This window comes from Leptosomus discolor, chromosome 24 (genome assembly GCF_034619465.1).
Source record: "Leptosomus discolor isolate bLepDis1 chromosome 24, bLepDis1.hap2, whole genome shotgun sequence".
NCBI classification, from domain to species: Eukaryota; Metazoa; Chordata; class Aves; order Leptosomiformes; family Leptosomidae; genus Leptosomus; species Leptosomus discolor.
The window spans coordinates 5,855,228-5,874,761 of record NC_141414.1 but is presented as its reverse complement, the minus strand read 5'-3'; the positions used below and the strand labels follow the sequence as shown (position 1 = coordinate 5,874,761).

At 43.7% G+C, this 19,534-nt stretch overlaps 1 protein-coding gene across 2 annotated transcripts in view; it reads right to left on the bottom strand.

Moving 5' to 3' along the window:
• Positions 1–751: 751 nt before the first annotated feature.
• Positions 752–19,534, bottom strand: part of KDM4B (lysine demethylase 4B) — a 78,159-nt gene continuing 59,376 nt past the window's right edge. For both annotated transcript variants that reach the window (XM_086477666.1, XM_086477665.1), the window contains exons 13-22: positions 18,577–18,755; positions 17,211–17,433; positions 14,502–14,578; positions 14,256–14,311; positions 13,672–13,780; positions 8,026–8,211; positions 7,680–7,844; positions 6,794–6,913; positions 3,878–3,970; positions 752–1,963 (exon numbers count right to left, since the gene is read on the bottom strand). In XM_086477666.1, the coding sequence (XP_086333792.1) occupies positions 1,778–1,963; positions 3,878–3,970; positions 6,794–6,913; positions 7,680–7,844; positions 8,026–8,211; positions 13,672–13,780; positions 14,256–14,311; positions 14,502–14,578; positions 17,211–17,433; positions 18,577–18,755 (1,394 nt within the window). In that variant the 3' untranslated portion in view covers positions 752–1,777. The remainder of the gene's footprint in view (positions 1,964–3,877; positions 3,971–6,793; positions 6,914–7,679; positions 7,845–8,025; positions 8,212–13,671; positions 13,781–14,255; positions 14,312–14,501; positions 14,579–17,210; positions 17,434–18,576; positions 18,756–19,534) is intronic.

Below are 19,534 nucleotides of genomic sequence, written 5' to 3'. Positions count from 1 at the left end.
CTATAGCGTTGCTTAAAAGCCTCTCCACAGAACAACCACCACCTTGCAAAGGGGCTTTGAACAAAAAAAAAAAAAAAAAAAAAGGAAAGAAACGAATATTGTCTCTTTCTGTCCAGTAATTTCAGGGAATTAAGTGGAACAGATTGCTGTGCAGCGTTCTGATAGCTCTGCTATCTCACCGCGGCTTCTGCCAGGCCAAGGCATTGAGGTGAGTGGTACGACGTGCCCTTGCCCCCCTTCACCCAGACACTGTGGAAGCCACGTCCCCTTTCCAACTCTGTACCAGAGCTGCCTTTTTCTCTCCCTCCGAATTGACAGAGGTCCTCCCAAGAGAGTGGAAGACTTTCCAGTGACTTCAGCAGGGTTTTGGATCAGGTTCTTTTATAAAACACTGCTCCACAACAGCTCTTCGACCGGAGGTGGGTTTCAAGTGTTCAAGTAGGAGCTGCCCACTCCATGCTTCAGGATTTGGTTTTGCCTTTAATGCTCGTTCAATTCTCAGTGAACTGAGTCCAATCAAACGAAGGGCTTTGCATTCCTCTTCCCCACGAGAATCTCAAAGGCTCAGTCTTTACTTAAGTAAAGGATGTCACAACAATCAAAGATGTTTGGGGAATTTCTTCTTTAATAGGATAAAAGAAAAACATACAAACACCTCCCAGGCTCTGTCATGGAATGATTCTCACAACTGTAAGGAGCACAACTCAAAAAAAAAAAAAAAATTAAAAAAAAAAAAAGGAGACATAGAAAATAAAAAGATTCCTATGGGAGACATGCCTACCAGAGAGCTAGAGCAACTCCTCGATGCTCTAGTCTGCAGTGGGGAAGGGGGATGGCTCGTAAAGGAACTAACACAAGAAGCAACAACAGAACACTTGCCAAAAACGGAGTGGCGTATTGTAACTGAAAGCCATGCTGATCTTTAACTAGAAAGCAACGGTGATGGCAAAGATGGGGAAGGAAGATGACAAGAATGACCAAAACCCGGCCATTTCTTCCCTAAGTCCCTTCCTGGTGACATGGCAGAAATGCACACATCTATCACATGTCTTTAGGAGAACTACCGGTAAGAAACATCCCAGCTATGAAACATTTCTTTCCCCATCTTCCCCAGCTTACAAAGAAGATAGTGTTTCTTTACAAAAAAGAACCAGAACTTTCCAGGACATCTGCTCTTGTTCTCTCCCCCCGCTGTAATATTAGTCACATTTCATTTGGGGGTGAGAGGGGAGGTTCTTGGGGGTTTTTTTCCTGTTTTAAAGCCATAATCTAGAAAAATGTTTTGTGGAAACTTTTGTTTTCCTATTTTTGTTTGCTTTTTTTTTTTAATAATGCTCATTTATAGAAAACTTCACAAAGGTGACGTCTATGTACAGAAAACACAATTCCAAAGGCTGCTTCAGTAGTCAATGTAATAGCACCTTTAAAGACAAAAGAGTTTGACATATTTTAAAAAGTCATTTTGTTAAATTTTAACCCTTTCCAAGCCTCAAAAAAGGAGCCAGTCACAAAGATCTATTAGTACAAACTCTTCCAAAGTCTCCACGTGAAATGCTGTCTGAAGGTTTTCCGACCTCCCTACTCTATTGGTCAGCAACGTCTGGCAAAGTAGAGGTAGCGTGCAGCCAGACAGGATCTTCTCGCAGTTCGAACCAAGAGTAGACGAAAGAAATTCACAGCAGGCTATTGCACAAGGCTGGTCTTCTATTCAACAGTTTCCTGTTTATTTTTCCACAGGCTTGAAAAGGGTTAATTTAATATTTTTAATGAATCCTGGTTAAAACATGTTGCTCTGAGTTCCAGGCTGGTACTGTGTCTGCAACAGGCTCTCCATAAAGGCCAAGTAATCTGGGTTTTGTCCATATTCTTCAGGATTCCTTGAATTCCCCAGCCGGGGACGTTTGGCTGCTCTCGCTTCATCTCCCGAAAATACATCTTCCTGAGGGGCCCCAGTGCTGAGGGACTGCAGGAGACACGAAAGCACAATCATTAGAGGCAGGGCAGGAAAACGGGGAGAGACGCGGGTGCAAACCGTGGAGCAGCCCTGCGTAAGGGGACAGCAGGGACAGCACGTCAACTATTTGGTTCAGCGTGTTCCTGCAGAAAAAGTGACCTCCGAAACATGCAACGCACGCAGCTGAAATTACAAATTCTGGGCTTCTGAAACCGGTCTGGAAAGAGAAACCCTCGAGTTGCCTTCTTTCTGTTTCAGAGTATCTCTCACTTCAGCTCCTGCCTTGCCAGTTCTCTGTTTACTCCTATCCTCCTTGGCCTCTTCAGGTTATTTGCTCCTAGCAGAAGGCACAGAGGAGACTGGGGCTTCCCTACTGTCTTTTTTTAAAAAAAAAGGGACCCAAAGAAAGCACTTGGGGATCACTGTACAAACAACTGCTTCTGTTCATCCTGCTCTTCCACTCTGAAATGAGATGCATTTCTTGGTAGAAATTATCCTCTCCTATCGCTTTGTTCCTTTGTTCTGCTGCACCACACCAAAGCACTGTGAGCATCGCTTCCACAGAGCATGGTCTAACCCTTCTGGCAGCAGAAAGTACACGAGAAAAGCCTCAGCTTTCAAGTGGACTTGAAACTTTCTATTCACTTTCCAGCTTGCATTCCTTTCTCTGCAACTGTGATAAAGCCTGATGTCTTCACTGCAGAGGATATGTTTCCTTCAAAATCCTGTATTTCAGGGCTCCAGTAGGTTGTCTTTGTTATTAGACAAGCTTAAATGAACTGCAATATTGTGCACATCTTAGAAATTAATCCTAAGGTGTTTCTTTGCCACCACAAGTCTTTCAAGGATAACAAGGTAAATTATTATTAACCTCTAAAATTTACGCCATGAGGTCTTATTGAGATAAACAACCTCAAACAATATGGAGAAGCCATCCAGGGCTACACTACAGAAAGCATTTTATAAGTGTTTTTTGGGCAAAACCCTTGATGATTTCATGCATAAGCAAACAAAGGATTCCTCCAAACAGTCATCAGTTCTTCCACAGAACTGCCAGGCTATTTTTGACAATGCGCATCTGTTCTGCTACGGGCCACCAGTTCACAGGGTCAGCGAACCACTGGTTTCACTTGGCATAGCAAATCATATATTCTTAAGGGAAGGCTGGACCATCATCCTCTTTTTGTCTTGTGAAAAGAGACAGGAGCCCAGAACCTTATCACAGGTTAACTTTGTGGGTCCATCCCTCTCCTGCAGTGGCGGACATGACAGACATTTGGAATGAAGGAGAAAACTGTATATTCTCCACTTGCATAGACACCAGCCTTATCATTTGCTTAAGTGAGATGGCTTTAAAGGTTAAAGCACCAGGTCTGAAAACACCCAGCAAGTCTGGAATGAAAAAAGCTATGAAGTAAATACCCTATATTTTCTAGGCTCAATAATTCCATTGTGTGCAGTTAAAGACAGCCTGATCTTTTAGATTAAGAGCTTTATAGGCGAGAGCTACATTCTAAATCTTCTGTTTGGTGAGAAACGGGGATTTGGTCCCATGTTGCTAATCAGTTTTCCAGAAACCACTTAGCTGTAGACCAATTCACTTCACTTCTGATGAAAGGCAGTATTCAGACAGAATAGCAGTCCGTATAACTAAATTCATACGGTGTAAGATGGTATGAACACAATCTTTTAAGCAGTGAAAACAAAAATCAGATCTGCACATGTGAAAGGGAAAATAATTTAAATGTTTTTCAAGTGTTTACGCCAAGGAGTTCTTCTACTCTACGTATTTTGTGAATGACAAGTAGTTTTACAGCTGCAGAAACTGGAGGCTGCATTCACCTAATGTCTAAACAATACGCTAAGAAAACGTGAATGTGTTCTGCAAGCCACAGCCATTTTACTGTGTCTGTTGATACCCACCAGGCGAGACTTCACTCTCTTGGGAAGCTCTTCCTCCAAGGTATAAATATCACCACGCTTTACCATGAGTTGAGAACCGTCTTCAAACTCGACCTGCAGAGGAGGCAGAAGATGAAGTAAGAACCTGGCCTCTACCTTTACAGTACTCGAACAGTCCACTCCCACTCCCATGCCACATACAGTCCCTTTAGGGGACCAAGGAAGCATCAGGGGCCAACCCCATGGATGAGCCCCTGTTCTTGGCACTGCCCGTCGCTGGGACTGCCGTAGAACGCGCATCCCTAAGCTGGGTGAAGGATGCCGAAGCCAAGAAGTGCTGGTTTCAGTGCTGCTCAGGCATCCGTCTTTATCTGGCCCAAGTGGTTTCATCCAGTGCTCCTGTGGATCCTGAAATGACTGTGCTACGGCTGGACCAGCACCTCTGCTCCCCCCTCCCAGTCAGAGCACTGAAGATTTCTACTGATTTTTGATTCAAATCCTGAAAAAACCCCAGCTTTTCACTTATAATGTGAATAAAAGGCAGCCCCGTATTCAGGCCAATATGGTAATAAGAATTTCTTTCATCTTAAACAAAGCATTTTCACACATCATAAGGAAACAACTCCAGCTACTAAAATACATTTGTATTTTAACAAGCAGAAATAGTCAGCCAGGTACAAAAAATGGTGGTAACTCCTCACATCAAACCTTTTTTGCTAAGCACTGATTATATCATGAATTATACATCAGGTGTTACAGGAATGTTTATTCATGGAAATGTGCACATAAAAATGTTAAAACTATTAAAAGTTTTTAAGAGATTCTCATTTCCTTTGCTCAAGACTTATTATGCTTTTCTGGATAAATGCAGGACACCCACCACAGTTTAATACAGGATGCCAGGTTCAGACTGGACAAACTCAGAAAGAAGCAGCATCTGTGCTCTGAACTCCTCCTCCTGCGCTGCCCAGGTCTTGCAGCTCATCAGCTATGCAAGCTGAGCGACACCTGCCGAGGTGCCTTCACTGAGCAGCGTCCATCAGCCGCACTAACGAGGCAGGCGGGAGCACAGGCTTTGAAAGATGAGCTCTGCTGAGCCCTGCCGAGGTGGTTTAAGATGCTACTGGTCCCATTTACTCTCTGGTTTTACAGAGCACCACTACCGTAAGAGAGGCAGAAGGGAACAGGAATTAGGCAGTTCAGCAGCCGAGCACGAGCCGTTGCTGTCTGCCATCGCCACGACACCAGCCCGACTCCTGGCAGAAAGGCAGGATTCGCAGCTGAGGGCAGCGCCACCTCAAACTCTCACAGAGTGCTTGGGCCTTGTTAAAGCTCCCCATTACTGATAGGGGTCAGACCCCTGTTAGGAACATACATCAGAGCAAGTTACAGGACAGTCCTTTGGGCTCAGTGTTTTGGAAAATACACACATTTAATCCTGCAACACAAAACGCAGACTCAGAGCTGTGAACTGGGAAGCTACTGCAAAATCAGGCGAGTTGAACTGCCAAAGCTAAACCATGCTGTCTTCCTATGAAGCAACAAAACTGTCTCCGTGTTTTTAAATGTAATCCTATTCCAAAACAGATAAAAAAGATGCACCGTAAGTACTGAAAAAGTTCCTACACAGGGAAGCAATGTGGGAAGCTATTCAGGCTATTTTCCCTATGGGGAAGCGCTTTACTTATAGGTAACTGCAGGATTTGAAAAACACGGACTCCTCATGCATATTTTCCTGTCATCTGGCACTATCAGTGGAATAGCTTATTTCAAATTATTGTACCTTCGAGAAATCAATGACAATTTCCTATACTGTGATTAAACTGGAAAGCATGCATAACAATAGATCTTTATGGAGCTATATATTGTACTTATTCATAACCAGGGTCACCTCAGATCATATCTTCTCTGAAGCAGTTAACATCCATTATACACACCAAAAAGACTGTTAACTGACAGGGTGGATTATTCTGCTCTTCACACACAGATATGAAACACTCTGCGTAGAAAGGACAGAAACCAGAACCCCACTTCAAACAAGTACAAGATATGGGAATTCCTCTGCCTTTTGTCCAGAGGCATTAATCTCTCAAAAGTAACAATTATTTGCAAATTTCAGCATGTATTTTTCAAAAGGCTGGGCACAAAGTATACTTTCCAAATCACTGTAATTTTCAACTTCTCGGTACCATTTAAAAAGGATTTAATCAAATGGATGTACTGCATTTTATAAATCTTCTGTGCCAAAATACTCTGTCCTGGGCTAGATCTTCCTTTACTGACTCGTACAACCTTCCACAAACAAAAATCCCATATGTGGAACAGACAAAGACAAAAGAACTGGCTGCTGGTTTTCTCACCTTAAAAACAGAGATGGTGAGAGCGTGTGAGACGAGAGACTGAAGGTTTCCAGCTCCTCACACAACAACAGCAGGACGTTATTCCCACACGCCGCTGCTGCTGCTTCACAAAGTACCTTCCCATGACCAGAGGATTATTGCCCCCCGTCATTTCCCTTGCCTCCTCTCAAAGAATTGAGGAAAAGTGGTTAATTTTGTAGATACTGACTCATGGGGAACTACAGATGTCGAGTTCAGCTACAGCCATAGGATAGTCATCAGAGAGTAGTTCGAGTAGGCCACTTTTGACCCGAGTCAGATCTGAACTATAAGGAAAAGGGCAAATTTATTTTGTATATTTTAAAAGCAGATACAGTCTAGACCTATGTCTATCCGTACATCCACATTCCGCCACAGAAAACCTTTACCCTGATCCTATTTTATCACTGTATTTCTCTTTAGATTACCAGCAGTATTAATTTCAGAAGACAAATTCTCCCTTCATGACCAGAGCAAGCATTCAACGCTGGCGAGCGACACAGTTCAAGCAACAATCAGACAGTGGACGTGAAGTATGTGGGTACTCTTCCATACTCACCTGGTAAATCTGACTGATCTGGGCTGCAATAAACTTGGCCTTATAGATGATTCCATCTGTCCACTGCAGTTGAACCAGCTCACCCTCTGGAGGGGGTCCCATTTGGATGCAGTCTCTGCTCTGAAGACATGAGAAAGAAAGAGGTCAGAGAGTCAACACCAACAAAGCTCAAGAACTAGGTAAGGAAACAGGCGTGTTAAAATCGCTGCTCAAGGAAGTTGCTACGTAACACTAAGTATAAGAAAGCTTCTGCACTTGTGATTAATTGCAGTCATCTCAAACAAAACCATTAACCAAGGACAGACCAGAAATAAACACTTGCACCTCCTCTGGTGACAGTTCGAGGAAATTTCTCATTACAAACCCCCAAACTCTCAGATCAGAACAACAAGTGGGGTGACCTGCTCCGCTTCACACGCTGAATTAATGGCACAATCAGGAAGAGAATGCATGAGCTGACAAGCCAGCCTCTTCGACACATTCCTTCTATTAAGTGAATTCCCTATTTTGAACCAGAAGTGCTTACAGACAATCTGCTTCCCACATGAATCACACTTGTCAGTTGAAAAATAAGATTATTCAACCACAAAACAAACAGGATGCAACTTAAAACAAATATTGCTTTCTGTTAAGTCATCTGCAATAGAAAATCACATCTTTGTAAAGGCACAAAAATTGAAATGAGATAACGTCATAACAAGATGAACAGTAATGAAGAGCAGTACGAGTTTTTCCACACGTGCAGCAACTTTACTTTTTAATTTTCCTAACATTTTTTTTTAAGTTTCACTTTGTTGTTCCACCCCAAAGCGCCTAGAAGAGGAATGCACGTGTTACACTCTGTACTCATCTATAACGGCAACAGGCTCCCCAGAGAGCTGCTTACAATAATGCTTTCTGGGTAAACGTTGTCACTGTATGAACCATCGTCAAAGTTCACTTCGTAGAAAGTCTGTGTGGTCGTGCCAATCACTTTACATCTGTAGTAGAGTCCATTCCGGTTCTTTGTGATCACAGTCTGTCCAAGGGTCACCTCCCTTCGAAACTGAATCTGCGTTATTGAGAAAAGGGAAGAATTTGCTATTTGCAATCATAAAAGCTGCGTCAAAAATACAGGCACAGAGAAACTGTTCTCAAAAAAAAAACAAACAAAACAAACCAAACCAAAACCACCCACAACCCCCCCCCCACAACACCAAAACCCAACCCAAACCACCACCAAAACCACGTACATTCTGGTTAGCTGCTTTGTGCTTGAAGCAAGTGATGGACACAACGTAGGGCCAGTCATCCGGCTCCATGGGCACGCCGGCTGCGTGTGCACAGGTCACGTGGAAGGACGTGGAGCAGTGCTCGTAGGAGCACTGGATGCAGGCACCGGACACTTTCTTCATCCGTTTCCGACAGTACACACATCTCTGCAAAGAAGCACAGCTCAGCGTTACGCTGCGACGCCATGGCCCTGCCGCCCGACGCGGTGGAAGGCCTCCCAGGGCCCAGAAGCCACAGCCAGACACGGTGACGTTCGCCGCTGAGGGGTCAAGTCCCGTGCTTCCAGAACTGCCTGCACGCTCTTGCCTGGCACCACTCGTAAGCCAAGAAGCTACAACAGCCCCTGACTTATCATTCCCTTGACCATGACGGTATCTACCGGTCTCCCGCCTCCAGAATCACACCAGACAGAGAAGCAGCCTTACGTCCCGTTTGAGACTACGTGCACGGGAGGGTCTAACAGACACACACACACACACACCAGCGTTACTAGAGAACTGCTACAGCTCCACACGCATCCTCCTCAGATACACAAAATGTACCTGGTTAATTCAAACAGCAGCTGCATCTTCCAGAGATGCTAGAAAATAACGTTCTCGTTTTTTGAAAGAGCAGAATGCTGAATAACCGTGTAATAATTTGTTCTATTATATTTAATGGAACATTATACCTATTAGATCTAATAGAATATAATTTTACATAATGGAACAAAAATATCTCGTGTTTATTTTACACACATAAACAGATCGACAGCAAATATTTTATTGGCATCCATGTCAGATTAGCTATTGGAGTTAACTCAGTCACTGTTTCACGTACAGAAGACGACAAGACATTGTACCAAACATCAGAATTACAGGGGGAAAAAAAAGGTGTGAAATCTTTCACTATTTTTTAAAATCCATTTTCTGCAAAGCAGATCCACTTACTGGGCTAATCTAACCAGACAGCACTTAGGGGGGACAGGTGATCAACTACAGGTATGTGACTACTTTAAAAAGAAAGCTGAATTTTTTCAAAGCTAAAAATCTTAAGCCTTCTAGCACTGTAGACTTGGCAGCAAGCATTAGGTGTCGGTAGGAAAGGAGCTACATTTCCTCATTCCCTAACAGCCCCGAATTCTTGTTTTCAGCCCCTCAGAAATACCTAAGACTGGATTTTGGGAATCCCAATCTAAAGAAATTTAAGTTGGGCACTTGCGTGATGTTTCCAGGGAGCTATTTGGAAACACCATTCTTAGCTTTTAACATCTTAAGTCTAGGGAACTTCTCACTGATCAACAGCAGCTTCTTCACCTTAGCTGAGGCTTGGACAAGGCAAATCAGGGAAAAATTAGTATCACACAGGCGAGACGAACACGCATTTTACTCGTTCAAATGAACGGCTCATATAAATAAAACCCTGAGAGATATTACATGCCCATGAATCTGACTGTGCAGCTATGTAATGTATTCATTACAAAGTAGTAATTTCCACACACGCGGAGGAACAGAGGAAAGCAGTAATTTTTAGCGCCCGTTTCCAGATGACCGTCTCCGAGGCACACCACACTGGCTTGCTCCAGCCACTGCCCCCCCGGTTTGCCCGCCCGCCCACCTCCCAGTCCATCTACTCATCTAAACACCGATCTCCTATAAACACACTACGATACTATGAATGACAGATTCTTTTTCTCTCTGCAGAGTCTGATATTAAACAGAGCCTTTCTTCCCCTCTTTCATTCTTGGTGGCCTCTTGTTTACCTCGCTCCCATTAAAGCAGCGCTCAAAGTATGCGCCATTACAGAACACATGACCTAAATTTTAAGATCCGTATGAATTACTACATCCCGGGGGTTTAGAAATTTAACATAAGCCGCCCGAGATCACGCAGTAAGCCAATACAACCCCCAGAAGTACACATTCACTCTGCTTCTAGATCTGAGCTATCTTAAAAGCGTACTCTCAAAAATAAGAGGAGTGGTATCATATTATAAACTATCCAGCAAATGAAAAATAAGAATTTCCAAATTTCAATGTTATGTTTTATTTGTGTTATCACAGCTACAAGCCAGGGGCTCGCTGAGCTAGCTACCACACATTGCCAAGACAAATAAAAAATGATTCCTTCTCCTTTCCTTGAAAGTAAAACATGCAAAAGGAAAGGAGATGCATTCCTCCCTATTTCTGGGCAACATCACCCCTCCCTGCCTGGAGTCTGCCCCACATGTGTATGAGGTAACCCCAGTTCACTTCCCGTGAACTGAAGTCAGTACGTTTACACCAAAGATTAATTTGGCCTTTTTACTTAAACTAACAAAAGCCAGGAAATTCAAAGCCAGAGCCTCAGTGTTGCCAGAATGTGTTTTTTTGGATTTAATAAGCTATGCCTTTATCGCTCTGTAAACCATGTTCGAAAGCTAGATAAGCACCACAGCAAAGTGCACAGCAGGAACAGGCACTGAAAGCAAGTCAATAGCAATGAGATCTCATTATTAAACTGTCAATACCTAATTCTCTGCCAGCAGGGACAACTGCTGATATACAGTGTGCTCAATACCGCCTCTCACGGGAGCATTAACCCTCCAGGATCAGGAATCTGCCTTTATTGATGCGACCACGATTCCTCCAAGCCAGCAGGATTAGCATGCACCTAATGACACCCCAGTGGTAAGACAAACTCCTTGTGACAGGCAAAAGAGCTACACCAACGGAATACTCAGAGCAAGTATGATCAAAGGATAAAGAAAAACGTGAGTTACAGTGAGACTGAAATGTAAAGACGGTGGAAGGGGTGAAAATGCAGAAGATCTGGAAGCGTGGGAGATGGGACGGACAGAAGCAGCCGTGCCAAGTGCTGTGGTAAAGCAGCACATGTAGATTTAAACACATTTTCTGTGGGAGGGGAGGTAGCAGGAAGAGAAGGTCTGAAGCACAGGAGAAAAATTTTCAGAATAAATGCACACCAGAGAGTCGGGTCATAGCTGAGAGTAAGAAATGGGCTGTCTCCTGCATGATGAACACTGCAATTCATTTGCTCCACGGAGGAATGACAGCTAATTATTCCAAATCTCCACGTCATAAATAATTTAGGTGCACAGGCACATAATACACCATTAATCAGGAAGCATGCAAAGTGCATTCTTTAAAATGATGCAATACCCCCAAATGGACTGAAAAGCCTGTGCCTGGAAGGGGAGGCCTGGTGCAGGCTCAGAGAACAGCACAGACCTTTAAACAGATCACGACGACTCCCTGTTACCTCAGTCTTCTCACAGTAACTTAAAACAACACAAACATTAAAAAAACAAAAAACACCGATAACCCTATCCCTCTCTTTCCTCCTTTACCTTTATCCATTCACTTCAACCGTCCTTAAGCCTCACATCATTCCTTCTCTTCTTCTCCACCAAAGGCCACCTCTCCAAGTTTATCTAGTACTGCATCACCTCCATCGTTGCCAAAGTCACCAGATCCAACACCACCACCTTTTAGCGTACCACGCTCATCTTCAGTTCCTCTCCTAAATGCAGCTGCACATGTCCAAAACACAGACATCCCCCACCTCCCCCACTGCCTCCCCATGTGCTCCATGAACTACCTGCAAATTCCTACACAGAACCTAAAACTCTCCACGATGGCTCACGAGTGTGTTTCTCCACACAACCTTATCCAATTTAAATTTCCCTTGTACTTCTTCACACGCTACACCAATGCTGCTGCTCAAAGCACCGCTGCCTGTACGTTCTGCCATCCAAAGTAATTTTTTTAATCTTTATCTAGTTCATAACTCTAATAAATCGATGGTGCACGCCTACCTGTCGTAACAGCGTTCACAAATAAAGACCAACACAGAGCAGAAAGATTTTTGTAATCAGTCTAAATAGATCAGTACTATCCTGATGCCATTCTTAAACATAGAGTAATTGGGCTGAAAGTCTAATTCTTGCATCCCAACAGCTGGGCTAGCTGTATAGGGGCACCAGACATCTTACAGAGGGATCATGCTGGCGAGTTGACAGAAAGTCAAGACCAAAACCTGAAGCTGTGTCCAAAGCTACCTGGAGTAGCCAACAAGCCCTGCTGGCAGGGTCATCACAGATCCTGGCAGAAATAAACCAACCTTACACCTCTAGAAGAGTTACCCTGGTTATAATGAAGCAGTGTGCAGCACCATCCATACTGACACTTTCCAAGTGAAGTGCTTAAAGCCAGGCTTTGACAACAATTGAGCTGAAAGCCAGGCTCTTGCTAACTTCAACATAAGGAATAGGTGCCTGTAAGTCACATCATTAGACCACCTAAGTCAAGGTACAACACAGAAAAATTCTCTACCCTTTCCTGAGCCGTGAAAAAAACATGAGGTGCAGATGGAACACACTGCTGAAGAAATCAACGAACCTACAAAGCTTTAATTCAGGAATGAAACAAGAAGATGTGTAGCAGGCCTGGCAGAGGCTTTGGGTGGTGCAGCCAATGCTTCAGAGCAGAACGAACCAACAGAGTTTGACCTACGTTAATACTGCCCCGGCTCTACGGGACTGCAAGGCAGCCACGGAAGAGTTAAAGAATTAAGTCATGTTTGCTTGTGAGGCTCCATTAAGCAATACAAGTGAGTCTTGTGTAAAAGGATTTTTAGTTCATCGTTACAAGGGCTGATAATGAAGAGGATGCATGCTGGAAATGTCAGATGATCCATAAAGAACCACTGCTGCAAGATTTATCACTCTCACATCACACTGCTCCATCACTCCACCTGAATAATGAATGCTTTCTGCATTCACATTTGTGTACCAAACCCATTTGCACAACAGAGAAATAACTCTGGAAGCAGACAGACTTTTCCTGCTCTCTCACCCAGGCCCTGGCTGGGCTGCCTGCACTAAATAGCTGCAGTTAACAAACACATCAACACGAACCAACGTACCACTGCACATCACCTCCCCCCGTACCGCACTCCCAACTGTTGCCCAGCTGACTTCTGTATGAAAAAAGCAGCAGAAGCACAATTTCTTTTGCAATAACACACTATAGTGATGGGGCATTAAGTAACATTAATTGCTCTGAGCTCATGAATTGTCCATTACTAATCCCTCAGACAAGGCTACGTAACTAAATAACAAGCAGTAGCTGGACTTAAATCCTTTGCAGGGTGTTGCCTTGCAGTCATGGTCACAAAGAAATGCTTATTAATTGTAAGGAAAGACAAATCAAATTAGAGATGAACAGGTCAGCAGTATGTCAGCTTCTTCCTAGTTACCACGTCCCTTCACACTCCTGCCATGCAGTACTTCCAGTAAATGAAGCTTTCGGGCAGTTTAGCCCTGACTGAGAGGTGAGTAAGCATCCTAGCCTCTGCCCAAGGGAAGAGCACACTCCTGGAGAGTAAAGGCAGATCTACGAATCACAACTTGTTTGTGTATCAAAGCACTGAGGCAGCACCTCTGAAGACATCCAAGTGATACAGGTTCCTGGTGCATTTGTTAGAAATAAGAGTGAGAACATTACCTCCAATCTCAGCTACTTTATGATTCCACACAATGTTTTTCTATCTAGTTAAAGCCTTTTTCTTTTTCTTTTTTTTTGACTCTTGTTCACAAACACTCTCTACAGGCAGAAGACACCTACCAGTTTCCATCTCTGCTCTGGAATAGCACTGATATCCACAGGATGACGCTCTATTACATTGAGAAAACGGGCCTCGGGGACAGCAATAGCACAGATTATATGGATCCACCTGGAAAAAAAAAAAGTGAAGAGTCAATCAGAGTCTGAATTAAATACTCAAGAGGCCAGTTAACATTTCTCCGAACTCCCTCAGTATCAAGGCATATTTATGGTGGCTGGCAGCCTTGGCAACATTACCAACTGACTGTTAATCACGGCCGCACAAGGTAAATGTCTCTGGAACAACAGGGAGCAACTTCTTATGCATCTGATCTTGCATGATACTGAACATTCTCTGCAGAGACTTTTCTCTGAGAAATAACCAAATTCTACAAGTGTTCAGAGCCATGTTACTCTGCTATTAAGAAGCCTGGTGCAGAGTGTAAGACAGCACGGGTACTCCAGCTCATCCTGTCAAGTCAGCGAGTAGCAGTCACCTCCATAATGCCAAAGCTAGCGGCTACACTGAGCATCGAGACCAAATTCACAACGCTTGAAGACTGGATGCAGTATGGAAGGAAAAAGTACTAAAAACCCTCACTTACCGCCCATCAGTGGTCATCTGAAGAGCTCCTCCCCTGAGATTACACAGGCAACATTCCTGTAGGAACAAAACTCCTTCAGAACTGGACCAAAAAGCTCTGCCAGACCGCCCATCTTTCCCAGGAAATGACTATACCACATCTGGGATGCAAAGGCAAATCGTGCCTTCCCACCACCCACCTCTGTTGAAGCACCTAACTCACTCCCACAGTAAGACTTCCTTTGTCTCCAGAAGAGCAGATGCTTACCGCTGCCCATGCGTTGGCTGCGCACCGTGAGCAAGACCAACTCTCATTCACCAAGTCTGGACGTATCCCGTAACAGCCTGAAAGAAATGGAAGTGACATCCTTCAGGGTTTTGCTAACTGTCTGCAGTATTGACTTGTTGACTTTTCAATTCAGAAGCATCTTTGAAAGCGGGTTTAGCATCTGAATAACTATATTCAGTAGCCTAGGCTCAGACGAAAGTCAGAAGGAAAGTCATCTTTGGCAAGGGGGGCAGAATTTGGGACCAGCAGGTCTAAAAACGAACAAACCAAAAAACCACGCGCAGGTAACCCTCGACGTTATTTTTTTCTCTTCTTGCAAGGACTACAACAGCAGTACTTTGATCCTTCAGGCAAGAACTGGGTTCAAAAGTGATGCTACTACTGCTGGAATGCACTCACATATCAAGACAGTTAAGACCACTGAATTTTAGCATGTCTGATGCAGTCATCTTTGCTAAGAGGAAGGACAAACCCACTAACATTGCATTTCACATATTTAAGAGTATTTAAACTAATACTAATTCTGGTTATACGAGGTGTTCGAAACATCAGACTTTACAGAGTGTCGACAACTGCAATATGCAAGCACCAAATCCTCCTACATACCCCTCTGCAGCACCAAAATAGTACAGTGGTATTATACTCTTTATAAAGACAGAAATAAAAAGAAAAAGCCCTTAAAATTCTGTCAAAGGCACTGAGGTCTGCCACTGAAGACAATAGGGACAAGACATACAACTACTTTTGAAAAATTGGATCTACGATTCCCGCAAGCCTGCAAAGAAAGCCTGTAGCAGAAAAGGAAACATACCGCAAATTGCTGGCCAGCTTAGCTAACACAAAGTTCATCCCATGGCCTTTACCTATCCTAACAAAACCAAATATAAAATTTCAGCTGGAGACTCTCCCATTACTGAATTAAACTGAAAAGAAGTTATTCAGAAAGCACAGAGATCGCCACAATAACCTGATTTATAAAAATCATCCACTTAACCAGATAAACATTATGTCAAAAAAAGTCAATAATATAGATCCACAGCTGTTTTCCACATCTGAAGTCTCTTTTCATCACACAGCAAAGCAAGAAAACAGATTCAACCCAGTCCTAGAAAGCGGGCAGCGGTGTTGAATCTAAAAAAACTCATCTGAAAACCGAGCTGAAAGAGAAACAGACACCTTTAACTGAAATGCTGCTGGAGCTCAAAATGGTGTAGGACAGGCTGAAATGTCAGCATTGAGTTTTTGCTTCGGGACCACAGGTAGCTGGACTATGGGATCTGAGGTGAGAAATAACCACACCTATTGAACAGCAGACTGTCCCATAAGGACGATCCTAAGGGAATGGGAAGAGTGTGGTCCTTTTATGGGTTTTGTCAACACGTTTAAAGCGCAGAAACCTCCCAAAACCTCTTCTCTGTACGTCCTTGCTGTTGTCATGACCTAGCACAGTTGGGGGAGGGCACTGCTCAATAACGAGCAGACTGCCAACTGGTTTTACAGCGTGCTGCCAGAATAACCAAAACACACCTCAACACTGCAATCCTGTAATAAAAGCAAATGGATTCTCTGCAGCAAAGTGAAAGGGATATCACAGTCTGGGAGTACAAACAGCGACAAGGAAACAAGACACGGGAGATCACATCGGACTAGATTTACCTTCTGTCCTATCCTCAAGGGTAGAGCACAGCCAAAAGAGAAAGCTAAATTTCTCTACCCCCTGTCTGAGACTGCAGATTAACATCACCTTGCCCACACTCCTCTGTCTCTAAACAGAATTTGGCCACTGAAACCACTTTGAGAGACTGGGCTACTGAAGACATACGGCTATACAAGATGCAGCAGCTCTGTTCTGATCGCCTTTTGTGAAGTAAGAAAGCAGCCCCTACCCTCACCCTCCCTCTGCCTTCCATGCTCTTAGTAGCCAGAAGCGACCACCATCACGACGCAGCACAGAAACACAGTTGCATTCTAGTTCTCCGCAAGAGAGAGCCATGCGGAGCTGCACGGTGACCTGTGGGCTATAAAACTGGAACAACAAAAGTAATTCCAGCTGATGCGAGTCAGATAAGATTTCCCATCTGTCAAGATCAAACAGCTGAACAGTAATTCGTCGCATCTCCTAGTACGAGCGCAAATGTTAACTAGATGTCGTACAATCCGCAGCGAAGGTACACTCTACCAGGATTAATCCGATCTTCTTTTAGACCTAACTATCAGGGAAACAAACAGACATATGTTCCTTTTTGTAATCAAGTGCCATTCCTACAAACAGTGACACAGACACTAATAAAGTATATCTCAGAAACTACTCCATCATCTCTGATGCACACAGGAACAATACAACCCTACCCAGCAGACCAATATTTGAACAAGCGAAAAGAGTGCAATCATCAGCTTTATGATTTCTGCTTTATTACAAAAAATGAAAGATAACAAAAGAATATTTTCTGTGAGACAGAGAAGTGTCAGCCGACATCACAAACAGTAAAAAGACGATCTGCGTGTATTTTTGAGTTCAGTGACTGACCAGATGGACTCAAACATACAGACATATTAGTACCACAAAACGAAAAAGTGGGAGTGAGGTACAGCAAGCACGCCCAGAACAATTCAAATCTAGGCAACGCACAAAGAAACTTGTGAGTTTCTCTATACCCAAAATGTTTTGGTGAAGAAGGAAACACTCACTAGCATGAACCTGCAGGCAGCATTTGGCACAGGATATCAAGGGACTGGTTCCATCCTCTCCAATATATGAATTTGAAGGAAGGGGCTCTGTGTTTTCGCCACTTGAGGTAAAGCACATCTCTGGGATCAGAGGCTTGGTCTTTTGTCCGCATTTAGAAAGGTGGACGAAAGAGGTGGTCTCCCCTACGGAGACTGGGACAGTTTCTTTATCCATCTGTAAGGACTTAAAGAGAAAACATCATCATATGGAATCGCCTCTTCCCTGGTCACAGTTTTAACTTCAAAGCCAGAGCACTCCCTTGCAAAAAAAGTCACCCAACACCTGACGCCACGCAGCACAAAGAAAGAACTTTAAATCCCGTCTGCTCATGCACACCCCCACCCCTGCCTTTCGCTCCTCTCTCTCTCTTCCTTCAGCCTGTACTGGGATCTGTAATTTATTTTGAAAGCTCCAAGAAGCATTAGAATAATGAGAAGCTTTCCCTGGTTTTCTTCTGTGAAAATCTAAATTCCTAAATTGCAGCTGAAAACAACAAGGAAAAAAAAAAAAAAATTAATAAAAGCAAAACCTTCCCTCTCCCATCCTTTTGGCATCCTTCCCTACTCTTTCTGCAAGAATTTCTCCTGAAGGACATTTCAAGGTTTCTGGTAGCAGACCACAGTTAAAAACAATGGATTAAAACAGCCCATCTGCACCCGGTTTTCCTTACAACCATTATACAACAACATCCAGCAATTAGAACAGATATTTTATTTTCGGTCTGTATAATAAATCAAGATATTTTATTGAAGAGGGAGGCGGGTTCCACTTTTCTCCGAAAAAGCTTCCAACACATATATATGCATCCGAGGCGCGTATTCCTAGCGGGCACACAACGCCAGATTTGGCTCTATAAGCATGCAAGAACAAATCAATACACAACTGGGCAAATAACTAATTCATCTGATAAATTTTGCTTTTCTGCTCATAATATACCCCAAAGCATATTGGTAGTTTCCAAAAAATGATGTATGTGCTTACTCAGTAAATTTTTATTTTGCTGCTTGTTTGCATATATTCAGAGCCCAGGCCTGTATCTAAACAGGAGCGATCACATGCCCCATATGGCATCGTTTCTCCGCACGAAATAGTGTTTGCAGTGCAAAGCTCTTTAAGTGTGATTTAAAAAATCAAAGCTGAGAACGCCAGAGAAGCCAGGAAAGATAACAAAAAAAGGCTCCATCCACTGTCTCTGCCAAATCCAAGCACACTTCGGTGTGCAAATTTGTGTCTTCTTTATTACAAAGCTCTGCATCGTAACTTCCACAGTAGCCACCACTCAGCACCCACCACTGACACGTCCATCGGAGCAGTATCAGGAATTACCTGGTTATACGGGTAGAAAAGGGTACAGACAGCACAGTATGGCTCGCTCAGGGCGGCAGCTGCATTGAATTTTCTTTCAGCTGGGAAATTATGTACTTTATTCTTCCACTGGAGGGAAAGTAAAGATTTCAAAGCCTCTGGGTCACTCATATCTTCCTCCCCAGAAAATGGAAATGTTTCTAGAAAGAAAAAGATCCCAAAGCAACAGTCAGTACAGGCAAAACAGGAGAGAGAGGCAAACCGCAGCAAGGCAGGGTTAAACAGCTGATGCTTCGACAAGAAGCTCAATAAACCAGAACACTGAACTCATCCATGGTTCCTCGTACGTGCGTGCCTCAAACACTTCCTCATATGGATTTAATCTCCACTTTATGGATAGCATAGACAAGGTAGAGCCACCAATGACCTAATGGAACTGGCCACGAGGAAGAATAAGGACAAGAATCTGGATTTACTGCCTTCATAACTCTCCACTTGCTAGCTGTGGAGACCTACAACATCCTTTTAGCGAAGCCAAGTTCAAAATGCATGATGGAAGCGCAAGGAAATTCTCCCTTTCCTTTCTCCAGCGGGGAGCTGCAGTCTCCGGAAGATGCGCGTGCAGTTCGTGTTGGTTTGGTTAGGCCAGCTCCCAGTTCCCACCAGTCAGCAGCAAGCCTGTTTCAACCTTCCCAAGCGCACCCCGTACCTGTTTCTGCAAACACAAACCTTGGCCAGGAGATTCCCTGGGCTCAAGCTGTCATTTTACCTTTCTGCAGCTGCTTCCCAGCTACATCGAGCGCACACCACTAAGCCTGCAATTTGCATTCCCCACCACCACTTCTTCTGCCAGAGCTCTGATAGGTACTGCTTGTGCTAATTAGTTTGCTAATTCTTTGTTTTTACAAAACCTTTAAAAGGCCCTTGGCACTTTATGATTCAACCACCACAGAATCCATTTGTGTCAGTCTGGGGGTCC